This window comes from Hippoglossus stenolepis, chromosome 11, assembly GCF_022539355.2.
Source record: "Hippoglossus stenolepis isolate QCI-W04-F060 chromosome 11, HSTE1.2, whole genome shotgun sequence".
Taxonomy (NCBI): domain Eukaryota; kingdom Metazoa; phylum Chordata; class Actinopteri; order Pleuronectiformes; family Pleuronectidae; genus Hippoglossus; species Hippoglossus stenolepis.
In genome coordinates, this window is record NC_061493.1 from 16,990,768 (window position 1) to 17,004,896 (window position 14,129).

At 44.4% G+C, this 14,129-nt stretch overlaps 1 protein-coding gene across 4 annotated transcripts in view; it reads left to right on the top strand.

The window, feature by feature from the left end:
- Positions 1-13,720, top strand: part of greb1l (GREB1 like retinoic acid receptor coactivator) — a 40,785-nt gene extending 27,065 nt beyond the window's left edge. For 2 of the 4 annotated variants that reach the window (XM_035171485.2, XM_035171486.2), the window contains exons 12-34: positions 457-642; positions 897-1,196; positions 1,293-1,421; positions 1,674-1,808; positions 2,197-2,400; positions 2,515-2,695; positions 3,161-3,350; positions 4,321-4,457; positions 4,670-5,012; positions 5,528-5,643; positions 5,752-5,984; positions 6,074-6,633; positions 6,766-6,871; positions 6,970-7,116; positions 7,232-7,371; positions 7,543-7,704; positions 7,826-8,030; positions 8,911-9,073; positions 9,381-9,608; positions 9,695-9,836; positions 9,929-10,129; positions 10,691-10,829; positions 10,971-13,720. In XM_035171485.2, the coding sequence (XP_035027376.1) occupies positions 457-642; positions 897-1,196; positions 1,293-1,421; positions 1,674-1,808; positions 2,197-2,400; positions 2,515-2,695; positions 3,161-3,350; positions 4,321-4,457; positions 4,670-5,012; positions 5,528-5,643; positions 5,752-5,984; positions 6,074-6,633; positions 6,766-6,871; positions 6,970-7,116; positions 7,232-7,371; positions 7,543-7,704; positions 7,826-8,030; positions 8,911-9,073; positions 9,381-9,608; positions 9,695-9,836; positions 9,929-10,129; positions 10,691-10,829; positions 10,971-11,134 (4,511 nt within the window). In that variant the 3' untranslated portion in view covers positions 11,135-13,720. The remainder of the gene's footprint in view (positions 1-456; positions 643-896; positions 1,197-1,292; positions 1,422-1,673; positions 1,809-2,196; positions 2,401-2,514; positions 2,696-3,160; positions 3,351-4,320; positions 4,458-4,669; positions 5,013-5,527; positions 5,644-5,751; positions 5,985-6,073; positions 6,634-6,765; positions 6,872-6,969; positions 7,117-7,231; positions 7,372-7,542; positions 7,705-7,825; positions 8,031-8,910; positions 9,074-9,380; positions 9,609-9,694; positions 9,837-9,928; positions 10,130-10,690; positions 10,830-10,970) is intronic. The other 2 variants (XM_035171488.2, XM_035171487.2) reach the window with 2 other exon arrangements.
- Positions 13,721-14,129: the final 409 nt, after the last annotated feature.

Here is a 14,129-nt window from a genome sequence, read left to right on the forward strand (position 1 = left end):
AACGTAACCTCATTCAATCAGTGTCAGGAAAACAGAATCAAATTCTGTTTCACCCCTAGAGTAGGACAAAGCAAAATGAAAATTCAGTTATCCAGCTGATGATAATCTGCCATTTTTAGAGGTCAGACAGTGTATTGGTGTAGGTATGAGTAGTTTTTTTTAACTCTAGGCTCATCCCTGCACTTTATCCCATTATTTAGTTTGTAGCCACATATCACACTCATGCAGGATTAAAATGTTTATCTTTTTTTTCAGACCATATTCGGGTGTCCACTTTACTTTGAATAAATTGTCATGTTTCTCATATTTTGACTCCAAAATTGAGACTTTCTAAAAATCGACTTTATATTATAACTAGTTTAAAATTTGTGTTAAATTTCTTTACGGTAAACTTAATATTATCATTGCTTGATATCGTTTCAGGTTTGTCTAATGAAGGCTTCCTCTCTTTTTCAGGACATGGCACTTTACCTTACTTCTATGGGAATGTTGGGGATATAGTGGTGAGCCCCCTGCTGGTCAGCTGCTACAAGAGCAGCCAGCTGACAGAGAAAACCCTGGAGACATTGGGCCTGAACCGGAATCAGCTGCTCAGTGTGGAGACCATGATCCTGCTCACTTTACAGTATCTTGCACGTTTAAGTAAGCAGCAAACACAAAAGCTCACATCTCTATCTATCCCTCCTCTTTGTGTTTTTACTCATCATGTTGCTTGTGAGCTCAGCAGTGGGGTCGATGGCCGTGAGTTGCTCAAGTCTTGTTTAAACAATTAAACGCTCCTGCGAAAACAAATATCTAACTTCGACCATTTATGACCTTTTCTACATCCCGACTGAGGTCAGCTGAGGTGTATCAGGTGTATATGTGAGATTTCATATTCCAAATTTTCCCCTCAGGCTCCAATCAGATTCCACTGCGGGAGGAGCTGGAGCAGATCGTCCTGAAGGCCATGCTGTGCTGTCCTGGGGGTCCCGCCATCTCCCTGTCCCAGCTGCCCTGGTTGGCTCGGCTGGAGGCCAGCGTCTCCGGGGGAAGCGTCCAAGTCGTGGTCACCCACAACTCTTTGGGAGAGGGCATCTCGGAGTCACTGCGCACTCTCAGCGAGGGCCCCCACCCCCAGCAGTGCCTGCCCACCTATGTGGTCATCATATGTGCCTCGAAAATGAGCACCAGTGAGTTCTGTGTGCTCGTTTTGGGTGAGTTCTGCTGCTACTTCCTTATGATCTCGACTAAGTTCTGCAATGTTTTTTACATTTTCAATAACTAAATCTAAAACTATCTGTTGAACGCAGGAAAGTACCAAGCACGGGCCTTAGCTGAAGGAATGCTGACGACTAACGAGTTCCTGAAGGAAATCAGCTATGAGCTCATCACAGGGAAAGTCAGCGTCCTGGCGTCTCACTTCAAAACCACATCATTAGGTGAGTTCTGCACATAATAAACATCATTGTGCGTTTTTTTATTTTATGCAGTGAAACCTTGTGTAACAGTCTGTTGTCATGACACACCTTTAAAACTGTAGATATTTTAATAAAAGGGCTAAATAGAATAAACTAAAACCAATGTGTGTTGAATGTACAATGAATAAGGAAAAAGGGAATATCTGGTTGCAGCCGTACCTTGCATCCCCGCCTGCGTGTCTTTGTGTAACTATGGTGACCGGTTGTTTTCAGGGGACAATCTGGACAAGCAGCTGGTGCGATACCAGCGTCGACGGAAGGGACAGGTCATCCAGCCCTTTCAGGGGGATGTCACTGACCACATCCACTCGCAGGAGGCTGCCAGCATGTCACCGCCCTCAGACAGAGGTAAACTCAACTAATCAGCCCAGTAGCCAGGGACTCCAAAACAATCTGTTTATATTGGACATCGGTTATATCCCTCAGTCCATAGTTATGGTTCATTCTGCAAATATGTCCTCTGTGCAACAGAGGAAACTAAATTATGAGGCAAAGACCAAACACTAAGTAAACACCTTGCTCCAAAGCACCTCTAACGCCTGTTATTTTGATTCAGACTAAACTAAAAAGTCTGGTACAAACTATGCTGCTTTTCGTCATTGAGATAAATATACTCCTCATGTTAAATATCTGTATCACTCTTGTTTTGACAATAAGAGTAATTCTTATTGTAATTCTGTCACATTCGATCGACAACTATTGTGATTCTGTTAACGTTTTCCTCTGTGTTTCCCAGCAGCAGAGCTCCTGGGTAAGGTGTTCCAGATCTACCCGACCCAGCTGACTGTGGCTCGCAGCCTCCTCTCTCAAGTCTGCTCCATCGCAGACTCGGGGACCCAGAACCTCGACCTGGGTCGCTTCTGTAAAGTGGACTTCCTGGTTTTGGTCCCGCCCTCTCACATTCTGGTGCACCAGACGGCACAGCGCATCCGACAATCAGGTCCGTGTTAAGAACTTTCAATTCCAGTGTTGTCTCATGAGGTTGTGAGTACACTTTAATGTTCAAAAGATGAGTTGTGTCGTCATTCGTGGTTCGTTGTGTGTTTTTCCTCAGGAGTGCTTGTGGACCTGGGAATCGAGGACACCTCCTCAGCCTTTCAGAAGTCAGACAAGTACGTGGTGCGTCTGGACAATGACGTTCACGCCAAGATGGAGGCCTTCATGAGGAAAGTCAAACAGAACCCCTACACGCTGTTTGTCCTCATTCACGACAACTCGCACGTCGACCTCACAAGGTACGCCGACCCCAGACCGACCTTGTTTTGCTCCGTTGATAATCTGCGGCTGTTTGAAAATATGAACTGTTGTGGCTGCGAACATGAACCTTGTTCCGTTCATAGTGGAGAGAGGAGAACAGCTGCAAGCAAGTGAAAACAAACACAGGAAATCTTTGAATTGTGGAGAAATGTAGGCCACCTCATTTGAGACCCCTGTGCATTTACGGTTGATGCAGTTTGACAATTGTGAGCTTTTGTTTCTCCGTTCAAAGATGGAAGCTGTTGCTGCTCCTGCCAAGATCTTCTGTGTATTTTATGAGCAAACTGATGTTTTTTCTGGCAGAAGCATAAAATAGATCACTTCCTGTTTTCAAGAGCATTTTCCTCAAGAATGAACCAAAAAACCAAACATTTTATTAAAATGGTAGAATATGTGCAGGAGCCTAAAATATCCAACAATCACCCCCCTCTCTCTATCTGCAGTGCTCTGTCTGGGTCTGTGTGCCATGGCGAGCTGCAAGGTCTGGCTGACCGGGTGGTGAACTGCCAGGAAGTCCTCGATGCCATGAACCTGTTGGTCCTGCAGGTCAGCTGCTTCCCACACACGCAGCAGACGCGTCAGTCCCGCATCAGCATCCACAACGAGGTCCACTGGCCGTCCAGCAGAAGTCTGGTGAGCGTTTTCACTTTACACAGAAGAAACCTCCTGACTTATGAAGTTAAAGGGTTTCAGTGGAATTAGAAATATGACTGAAAAATCAAACAACTGTAAAAAGTTTTGTTGGTATAAAAGCTTTTTTTGGCATATTGTTATTGTAAATGTCGTCAAATCATAACTTCGTCATATCTCACAGAGGCTCATTCGTAACTGAAGTGGTGTAGCTACTCCACCTGGTGGAACAAAATGCACTCACATCAACAGGAAGAGGGGCTGGATCTTCACTTTAACATCAGATAATAAATGAGAGATGTTATGTTATGCTGATAATACATCTGTCACATTACAACCACATGGAGCCATAGAGTCTTTAAAACCATATAAGTGATGGCTTCAATTAATTGAACATTATATTTAGTACTATAATAAGAAGAAGAATACGAATAAGAATAATAATAACAATATAATCAAACAAATTATTAGTGTTTACATTCAACACATAATATTGTCATCAACAATGTCCATTATTAAAAGTATAAAACATTATTTACTTACATGTACATTCTGGTTTCACAGCAACAAAACATGTTATTATATAAGAATAAATCCATGAATCACACTATTTACAAAATTAATAGTAATTAAATGGTAATAATACGAGAAAGCTAAAAAAATCTGGACAGAATTTGGTTTGTTTCTTTTAATTTTTTACTTTTTTTTGTGAATTATTGGAAAATTATATCCCTTCAGTGATATAAAAAAATACTCAAATACGTACTTTTACTTCTGACCTGCTCCCAACACATGAACATTACCATTGACACTTTAAGCGGTCACAAGCCGATTAGGTTTGTAACCAGTGATTTTGATGACAACTTGAATTGACAACATTTAAATTAAGAAGTTTAAACTATGGGCACTTTGGGCCTCGTTCTTCTGGATGCATTCTACCACAAACACTCAGCCATGTACACTTTTCCTCCAGCAGGGAGAGCAGTCGGCCCACGAGCTGGTCTACTTTGGTCTGAGGGACTACAGCAGCTCCCTGCAGTGGGGCGTGGCCAGTCCCATTCTGCGCTGTGATGATGCATTTGAGAAGATGGTCCACACTCTGCTGGAAAGGTCAGTGTGAGGTCAACAGTGCAGAGAAGCTTTCGTCATCCAGCAGTAGATCTTTCACACAGCTACAAAAAACGTTTGCACAGCTTCTCTTTTGTCAAATGCCTCATTTTCAGAAACTTAAAAATATCTGAATTGTATTGTTGATTATGAGAAACAACATAAACACCTGAAAAGCTCTAAAATAAAAACAACAATCCCATTTGTTGTCCCAGACATCCGCACCTACACAGCATGGTGATCCGCAGCTACCTGCTGATTCAGCAGTACACCGAGGCCATGATGGCTCTGACCTCCTCCCCGTCCCTGAGGGACCACATCACCCCGGAGACTCTGGCCATGGTGGAGGACCTGATCAACGCCCCGAGCAGAGAGGGCTCCCAGGGGCGGGGCCACATGCTGCTGGTCCGCGTCCCCTCGCTGCAGCTGGCGATGCTGGCCCGGGAACGACTGGAGGACGTGAGGGATAAGCTGGGGCTCCAGCTGTGCTTCGCCGTGCTGCTGGGGAGTCCGGCCTCCGAACTCAACCTGCACCGAAACTTCACCAGTCGTCTCAGGGTGAGAATGTTTTAATTGTGTTTTCTATTAAATAATATAGGGACTCTGGCTTATTCGAGCAAGATGATATTTAGGAAATCCCATCCATGTGAAAAGAGATTTTAAATAGAAGTATGAAGTAATTATCAGGGAATTGACGTTTTCCTTTGAATTTATTTATTTAGATAATTTTTTTCAGAATATTGACATCAGTATCCAACCTTATTTTAACCACCACGATCAACTGAAACCCTGCAGATATATGTTTAGACTTTATTCTTTCCTTCACCAATACATCAAAATGAGGATATTGGATTATTTTGGCATTATTGGGCTAGTTTTAAATGGCTGGCTATTAAAATGACATTGTAGTAAGTGATAAGGCAATGTACTTGTAAATCAAAGAACATGGGTTCAATCCCCATCCATGCCATTAAAATGTATTTAAACTGCATTTCGTTGTACTTGTACTTTGTGCATTGATAATAAAGTTGAATCTAAACTAAACACTACGTAATCTTTGTGTTTTGCTGCAGGCGTGGCGAGGCTGTGAGAACGAGGACTGGGTTCCTCACACCTACGAGGATCTGGAAGGGCTGCCCTGCATCGTCATCCTCACAGGGAAAGACCCTCTTGGAGAGACGTTCCCCAGGTAGAGTCAGACTTCACAATAACCCCACAGCTCATCAAACATGGCCACAAGATTTACAAATTTTTATTCATTTTCTCAGTAACAATCTTCTTCTCCATGCTCTCCCAGGTCTCTGAAATACAGTGACCTTCGTCTGATAGACTCCAGCTACCTGACCCGTACGGCCCTGGAGCAGGAGGTGGGTCTGGCCTGCACTCATGTGTCCATGGGTGTTGTCCAGGAGCCCAAGAAGGTCAAAGCCCCCCGGGAGTCCGACGTAGAAAAGGCCGCCACCAGCCTGAATGACGGAGATGAGCTGGAAAGACCTCAGAGCAACGGCAGCGCGGCAACCAGAACTTCAGGTGAGTCTCTAACCTCACGAGATACTGAATATTAGCATTTTAACTTTTTACAATGTTTCACGTCTTATTCTTTCCATGTCTTCACTCAGGTTCTTTGGCAGAGAACGGAGTCAGTTCATCTGATGTTGCCGACTCATTCCAGAAACCCTCCACCTGCCTCCCTGAAGGTCCTGCTATCTCAGACATCGGCACCATGACACAAGGGTTTAAGCAGGAGTGCGATTCCCTGGGAAGCCAGTTCTCTACGAACCCCACCAAAGCCTCCAAGGCCCCTCCTTCCCTTTGCTCCAGCTCCTCTTCTTCCTCCCCCTCCCCATCGTCCTCCTCCACCCAGAGGCCCAGCCAATCCACGCAGTGCAGCCGAGAACCCAAGCCCACTCGAGTGTCACCACGGACCGTCATCATGTCCCGGGCGGCGTACAACCTGCTGGCGGGCGAGTTGGGGAGTCAGCTGAGCTCCTACTCCCTGCTGCCTCACGCAGATGTGGCGTGGAGCAGCCCACTGAGGCCCCTTATTACTCAAAACCTGCAGGGGGCAGAGCAGAGCACGTACTACCGCCAGTGGACCATCACCAGGCAGCATCATGCCGATTATGAAGCTCCGACTGTGCCGCATCCACGACGTTTGTTACTCAGTGGACCCCCTCAGGTAAAGTACTACTTCCCCCGAATCATGTGACAGATTGAATCAGTGAATTAATGTAATTACTAGACAATTGACAGACAAACTCTAGATGTGTGTATACAGGCAATTCATACTTACTTTTTTGTCCTTTGCTAGGTGGGTAAAACCGGAGCCTACCTGCAGTTTCTCCGCATCCTGTTTCGGATGCTCATCAGACTGTTGGAGGTTGATGTGTATGATGAGGAAGAGGACGAAGAGGAGGGTAAGGATCATTTTGATAGCAGATAATGACAGATGTGTCTTTTCAATAGTTCTGATTTAGTTTTAATCGTCATCCGCTCACCTTTTTCTCATGTTCAGAAACCTCAGAGGTCACGACTCCAGGAAACACCCAGTGGCCCGACATTGAGGAGGTTCGAAAGCTGCCCTTTGACCCTTACCCCCGAGACCCTAAGTTCAAGGAGGCCAGCCCTGTATTCTCTCATAAGATGCCAAAGGTCTTACAAGGTCAACAGAAATATGCAAACACTCAACAGCAGCACTTCAAATCAACTTTACAATCTACCATTGCAGATATAAATACTGACGATGCATGTTGGGTTATTTATATGTGCGCCTGCAGATTTTAATCAGGAAGGCGAGAGCCAAACGCCAGCCAAGCGAGAGACCAAGTCCATACGTCTGAGCAGGTTCGCCGCCCACAATGCATTTCACCACTGCGAACAGTGTCACCACTACTGTGAAGCGGGCCCCGCCATGCAGGTGAGTGACGTCCTCAGACCAAACATCTGAGGCACTCAACTGCTTATACAATATATCCAGACCTGTCAAAATGCTTTGACACTCGAAAGCTTTTTACTCTTTTGGGCTCTGATGGTAATCACTCTGTGTTAATAATGCATATGTTTGGGTGTGTGTGTGTTTGTGTTGTAGCTGTCGGAGTGCACCTTTCATGCCTTCACCTTCTGCTCGTCCATGCTCGGGGAGGAGGTCCAGCTCCAGTTCGTCATTCCCAAAGCCAAGGAGCAGCACTTTGTCTTCAGTCAGCAGGGCAGCCACCTGGAGAGCATGTGCCTGCCTCTGGTCTCCGGCAAGGTCAGTTCACCTCCCCATGTATGAGCCCACTGTAAATACAAACATCCAAACAGAGAGGGTGGGCCTGTGTTTTCTCTTCATGCTTGAAGTTTAAGGTTCCTCTCAAATTTTCCGTGCGTAGAATCCCGATCTGCTGAAGAGTCCGATCTTCACGCCGACCACTGGAAACCAAGAGCACGGCCTGCTCAACATCTTTCACGCCATGGAGGGCGCCACCCATGTGCACATCCTGGTGGTGAAGCAGTGCGAGATGCCGCACTACAGGAAGTACTGGCCCAACCACATCCTGCTCGTCCTGCCGGCCATGTTCAACCACGCTGGAGTTGGTGAGCAACTTACTGGGAAATCCTAACTATGTGCAGGAAGGTTAAGCACAAACAACAAGCGTATACCATCAGGATTATTAGACAGATCCTATAGTACAAGTAGTGGCTTTAATAAACTTAATTTAACACTTTACACAACCACAATAAATGACATGTCCAGTGTTTTACTGCTATTTAAAAGTCGACTTGAATAAAGTAAAATGTTTCATTTAAAATTGTACATCTAAATAGTTTAAATGCTTCTCATCAAAATACATGAATATTGTCAATCTTCCCGACCTGCATTTCCTTGTTCTCGCATTATAAAGATATTGCTCAATAGCGCTACTAGTGGTCAAAAACTCCTCTCTGTTCCTTAAAGTCTACATCACCATACAACTTATCTCCCTGCTGATAACTAACTGTAAAGTTTTACAGTTAGTAGGTGAGAAGTCCATTTTTCTTCTAACCAACTGGAGAGAGGCATCACACATGAAAACATGTGGCAGAGCAATAGTCTGATTTGTGAATCAGCCAATCAGGTGTCAAGAGGGCCATTAAACTGCTCTATGATCGACAGCAAAGGGTTCAGTGGGTTTCATGGACCCTTGTTCTTTGTGTTGACCCTCAGTGTCAACGTGGCCGCATGAAATATATGTTGGTAGAATAGATCCATTTCTGCACAGCCCTGACTTGCAGCAACTGAAAGAGTTCACTTGTAAACTTGTAAAATGTACACACACGTTGAAATGTCAGAATTCAGCTTTTATATTTGGTTATTCACAGTTTATTGCCTCCTGTAGCTCCGGCTTCTGGTCGAGGGACAAAGTGGGAATTAAAAAGAATACATTGAGAAAGTGCTGTTGTTGATGTTGATGCATGAGATCCCGTCTGTTTTCAGGTGCTGCTCGCTTTATGATCAAAGAGCTGTCGTACCACAACCTGGAGCTGGAGAGAAACCGACTAGAGGAGCAAGGTGTCAAGAGGCAAGATGTGTGGCCGTTCATCGTCATGATGGACGACTCCTGCGTGCTGTGGAACGTCCACCAGTCAGCGGACTGCAGGTACTGATTGTTTGTGATTTTAATATATGGATAAAACCCAGATTTTTATGCCTCCGTTTCTGTCCCTCCCATTGTTGTGAACATGATTTCACAACAATGAGGGATTTCTTCAAATTTGGCACAAACATTTAATTGGACTCAAGGATGAACTGATTGGATTTTGGTGGACGAAGGTTAAAGGACAAAAGTCACGGTGACACGCGAGAGACCCAAAAACTGGCAGAGGCACCCAACCATAGTGCAGTGTTTCTAATTAAACGGTTTTATCCTACAATACATTCTCAAGTTTGTGTACCCTCTCTCGTAGTGAGTCATCCGATGGAAGTTCCGCCCTCATCAACGTGTCTCTGAAGACGGTGCTGCAGCACATGGAGGGCACGCCGAAGATCTCCCTGTACGCCATGTGCGGCACTCGCAAGTGGAGCAGCAGCCTGGCTCGCAGGTCTCCCAGCCACCCCTTCAGTCGGTGTCATCTCCACGACTTTGTCATGCTCAACGTGGACCTGACGCAGAATGTCCAGTATGACCTTAATCGGTAAGTTAGCAACAGAGAGTCTCACCTGCGCCTCCACCGATGTGTGCGGTGTCTTGATGTTTTTGGTGTTGCTGTTTTTCATGCAGGTATAGCTGTGAGGAGGTGGACTTTAATCTAAGGGTGAACAGCAGTGGGCTGCTGCTGTGTCGCTTCAACTACTTCAGCCTGATGAAGAAACACATTCCAACTGGCAGGAACAAAGACTTCCTGGTCAAACCTAAACTCATGGTACGTGATGCAACATTTCTCAGGTTTTATTTTATCTTCTAACAAAATGAAACAACAATCCGATCACTGAACTACTTTCTCCCTCTCTCCAGGAAATAGAAAACCCCGCCCCAATCAGCCCGTCCCAGTACGTCTGCGCCCCAGACAGCGAACAGACCCTCCTAGATGCCCCGGCCCAGTTCCTGCTGGAAAGGTTCCTGCAGAGCTGCAGCCACAGACTGTTTCCAAAGGCTGTTCAAAACAGAAGCAACCCAGTTCTGTCCATCGACAGCTACCTCAACATCAGCCCGGAGGTAAGAGCTCACAGGAGGTCGCAGTTTGAAGGGAAGAGAAAAGACTGTCAGCATCATCCCTTCAACTTAAACCTACAGGAAGTGTTAACAGCCAGAACACATGCTGAATTTGATTTATTTGAACAAACTGTTTCTGGGGTTAACACTAAACCTGCTGAGTTTGTTTTCGAATGATCTCACAGGCCGGAAGAATTCTCTTAACACCCAGAAGCATTTTGCCTGATTTCACCATCTGTTCTGCTTAAGGACATTGTGACCTGCATCCAGGCACATGTGCAAACAGGGAATGCAGACGATGCACATTTGTACTCTACATTAGTACAGATGACGTGTTCACACTCTGCACACCTATGCACATTTCCTTTGTTTCTCCTGTAATGGGAATAAATCATGAGGCCCAGTTCCACATCACACAATCTTTAAATTAGCTCATAAAGATGCACCTAAAAACTCCAAACAGGCATTGTTAGGGTTTCATGAAGATTATTTCATTAATTCTGACCTAAAAAATGGATACAGTTCAAGTTTCATTAGTTGCTTTTGTCTTATCTTTTGTCGCAGATTTCCGTGTGCTACTTCAACTCTCGTCCACACTCCACCAACCTGAACCATCAGGGCCTGGTGTTCAGTGGCCTTCTGCTTTACCTCTGTGACTCCTTCGTCGTCTCGGGATTTCTCAGGAAATTCCGCTTCCTCAAAGGTGAGCCCTTAGTTCACACCAGTTCCTCTGCAGTCTGTTGGTATTGAGATGGCCCCTGGTGGGTTTAACAAGCAACTAGCATTCTAGTTTGATCTGCACATTCTACTATCGGACGTTTCTGACCCTACTCTATGTCCACAGGTGCCACCCTCTGTGTGATCTGTCAGGACCGGAATTCCCTGCGTCAGACCATCGTCCGGCTCGAGCTGGAGGACGAGTGGCAGTTCCGGCTGCGCGACGAGTTTCAGACAGCCAACTGCAGCGAGGACCGGCCGCTCTACTTCCTGACCGGCCGCCATGTTTGAGCCTGTGAACATGCTCGAGTCAGCTGCAGAAGCACAATCAGAGATGAGGGTAGATTTGATTCCCAACCAGCAGTCCGATTGGAGGATTTGCTGTAGCACGAGACCTGAGGTTGTGGACGCATTGGCGGCCTGATGTGGCTTTTCTTCATCTGTGCTCCCACAGTGCACTATGCCTGGCTCTGGAGAGGGGCCGGTACATGTTTTTAACTCTTGCTTGTAGCTGAACTTGTCTCGACTTGAGCTTGTGTTTCACTGACTTTGCTGTGGGCGGAAAAAACCCACAGCTGAAACTGAACTTGATTTGTTTTTCGTTGTTGTATTTGGCAAAAATGGACGCTGTTCGATGGATAATGTGACTATTTGAAGATTGTATGTGTACATGGACTGTGACTACAGTGCGTCCCGTCCAGGACATAAAGTGTTTATCTCAGGGTTTTTAAGGGAGATCCAAGGGTGGTTGCCAAAAAAGGGGTTGAAGCTTTTTCTCCTTGTTCACAGTGTATTTTTGGCATTAACGTATGTATGCTGGCACCAAAGAAATCCTCCACTGCACCTTGTCCTTGTCCCTTCTCACCTGCTCTGCCTCTCAAACTCCACGAAGATCATCTCATATTGAAAAATCAGCCCAAACACAGGTTGGCCTGCTTTGGATTTTGATCATCTTGAGTATCAGATCCTACCATCCCACCAGTGTAATGCAAACAGAAAATCTATTTAAGCCAAGTGCAAACTCTTAATCTCGTGTGCCTCTAAAATGTGTCCATGGCACCAATAACCCTCTGACAAGGAGCTATGGCAGAGTGAGTGTGACGGTATTTTCCAAATGATTTCCTCCAATAGAATAAATTCACAACAGAAGAATACAAGTTGTGTCCTTTCAAGGAGGCAGGGCAGTAATGTTACCTTAGGGATCACTCACAAAGCAGGTCTGCTCTCCAAAACAGAGTCAATCAGATGGTGCAGCATGAAGCTTTATTCCATATGTCACATATTTTGCATTAAAAAGTATTTACTGGCTTTAATATTGGGTATTTTAAGCATAATCAGATAAAGTCAGCAAATGCAATATAAAAAGCCTCTTCACTGCCAAAAACCTGCTACTGTCTGCTGGGGATTTCACCTTGTGTTGTCATTCATGTACCTTAAAATGGTAACCCCCCCCCCTCCCAGGCAGAGACAAAGGGTAATGGCATACCTCCGCCAAGGCCCAACAGTCCCCTTAAATACAATCAAGCTGCACCAAATATCACACACTCATAGATATCAGTCCCCTGAATGTGCCAGATCCTTGATTTATTACCTGGGAAAAGGTTGTAAATGTTTAAAAATACTGCAATGTCAAAGAAAGAAAGTGAAAACGCCACCTGATTCGAATGCGCAATAAAATATTATGGGTTCTTCTCTGACCCTGCATCCTTTCACCAAGTTTCATGGTGAATCCGTTCAGTTTCTGTAATCTTGTTTACAATCAAACATAACGTCCGTGGCGGAGGTATAATCAAAGAAAAGGGTACACACTGTCAAAAGCACCCGACCAGGTCAATTATACATATATACTTGAAAGTCGAATGTTTAAAGAGAAAAGAGTATTTTTCTGCACAGGGTTGTCCAAAGAATATGCCTTAAGTGACGTCTCGCACCGTCGCTGCTCAGTTTTACGCATTTTTTTCGGATCAATGAGAATGAAGAAACCATTGAGCTGTGAGGAGAAGAGATGTCAGAGTGAACGAAAGACTTGGATTTCAGACTACTGTACTGTTTAAAGCTTTGTTTACATTATTAATATATTGTGGCACCCCCTTAACCGCTGAGGGTTACTGATGTTTTTTTTTTTAAGTCTCGTGTAACTTTTGCCAGTATATTTTGGTCAAAAATGTCTTTCTGCATTTTATGTTGTGTTGTAAAGGCAAGAATAATCTACCTAGATGTGTCCTGAACCATATGTCTGTATCCCTCCCTGTTCTTGTTGTTGGGTCGTTTTTTGTTTGAAAATGAAAGTCAAGTCCACGAGGGATTCTTATTTATTTGACGAGCATTTTGGACTGATAATCATATTGAAGTGTAATTTTTGATTGCATGCCGAGCTCGCTTGAACCGAGGGAGCGTGACCTCCTCAAGAAACCATCCACGTGAAGGCTTTGCACAAGACCCAAAGAATGATGCGTAGATTTACTGAATGTCAGAGGGGGGAGGGGGAGGAAATGTGAACTTGCACTATACAAGTTGCCAGCAGAAAAAAAAGAAAAAATCTCATATGAGCAAAACAATTAAATTAAGTTCCCCAATCCCTCAGAATTGCTTCTCGAAATATGAGACTGGTGATCAAAACCTTTTGTCAAACTGCAATGGTCCATAGAATGTATCTTTTCTCTTCTTTTTGATAATTTAACACTTAATATGCAACTTGCTCTCACAATCTTCACTGAAATACGTTTAATGACCGTGTACAGCCCATCAGTAGTTTTGGTGTCCGGGTGATCTACCTCATGTTTACCATCGTTGTTGTGGGTTGTGAACATATGACGTTAGAGCCATGCGATTGTTGTTGGAAATTTATGAATGTAATAAAAATGACTTCTAAATTTATTTGTGCTTTCTTTAAAGAGTAATAATATACATTCAAACTTCCATGTTTTTTTCATCCCATTATGTCTTGTAATGCAGGCTCCAGAAGTAGTACATCCTAGAATTCCCACAATGCAACTTGCTTTCATCTTTTAAGACAGCTCCCTGTTGCCTGCTTCCATCCATTTCCAGGAATCCTCTTTGTAATACAAGCTTTCTGTTTGACATTTTAACACTGAACTACAACCTAGATCACCCTGAAAACACCAGCAGGTTATTTATTTGTTTATATTCATTTGTTACATCACAGGCTTAACTCTTAAGTACGTTTACTTAACGGATGATGAAAAAAAATCGTACATGTTTAAGGGACTGACATTTTTGCGTGTGTGCAACTCAGTGCAGATCCAAATCCAGATCAAGTGAATTC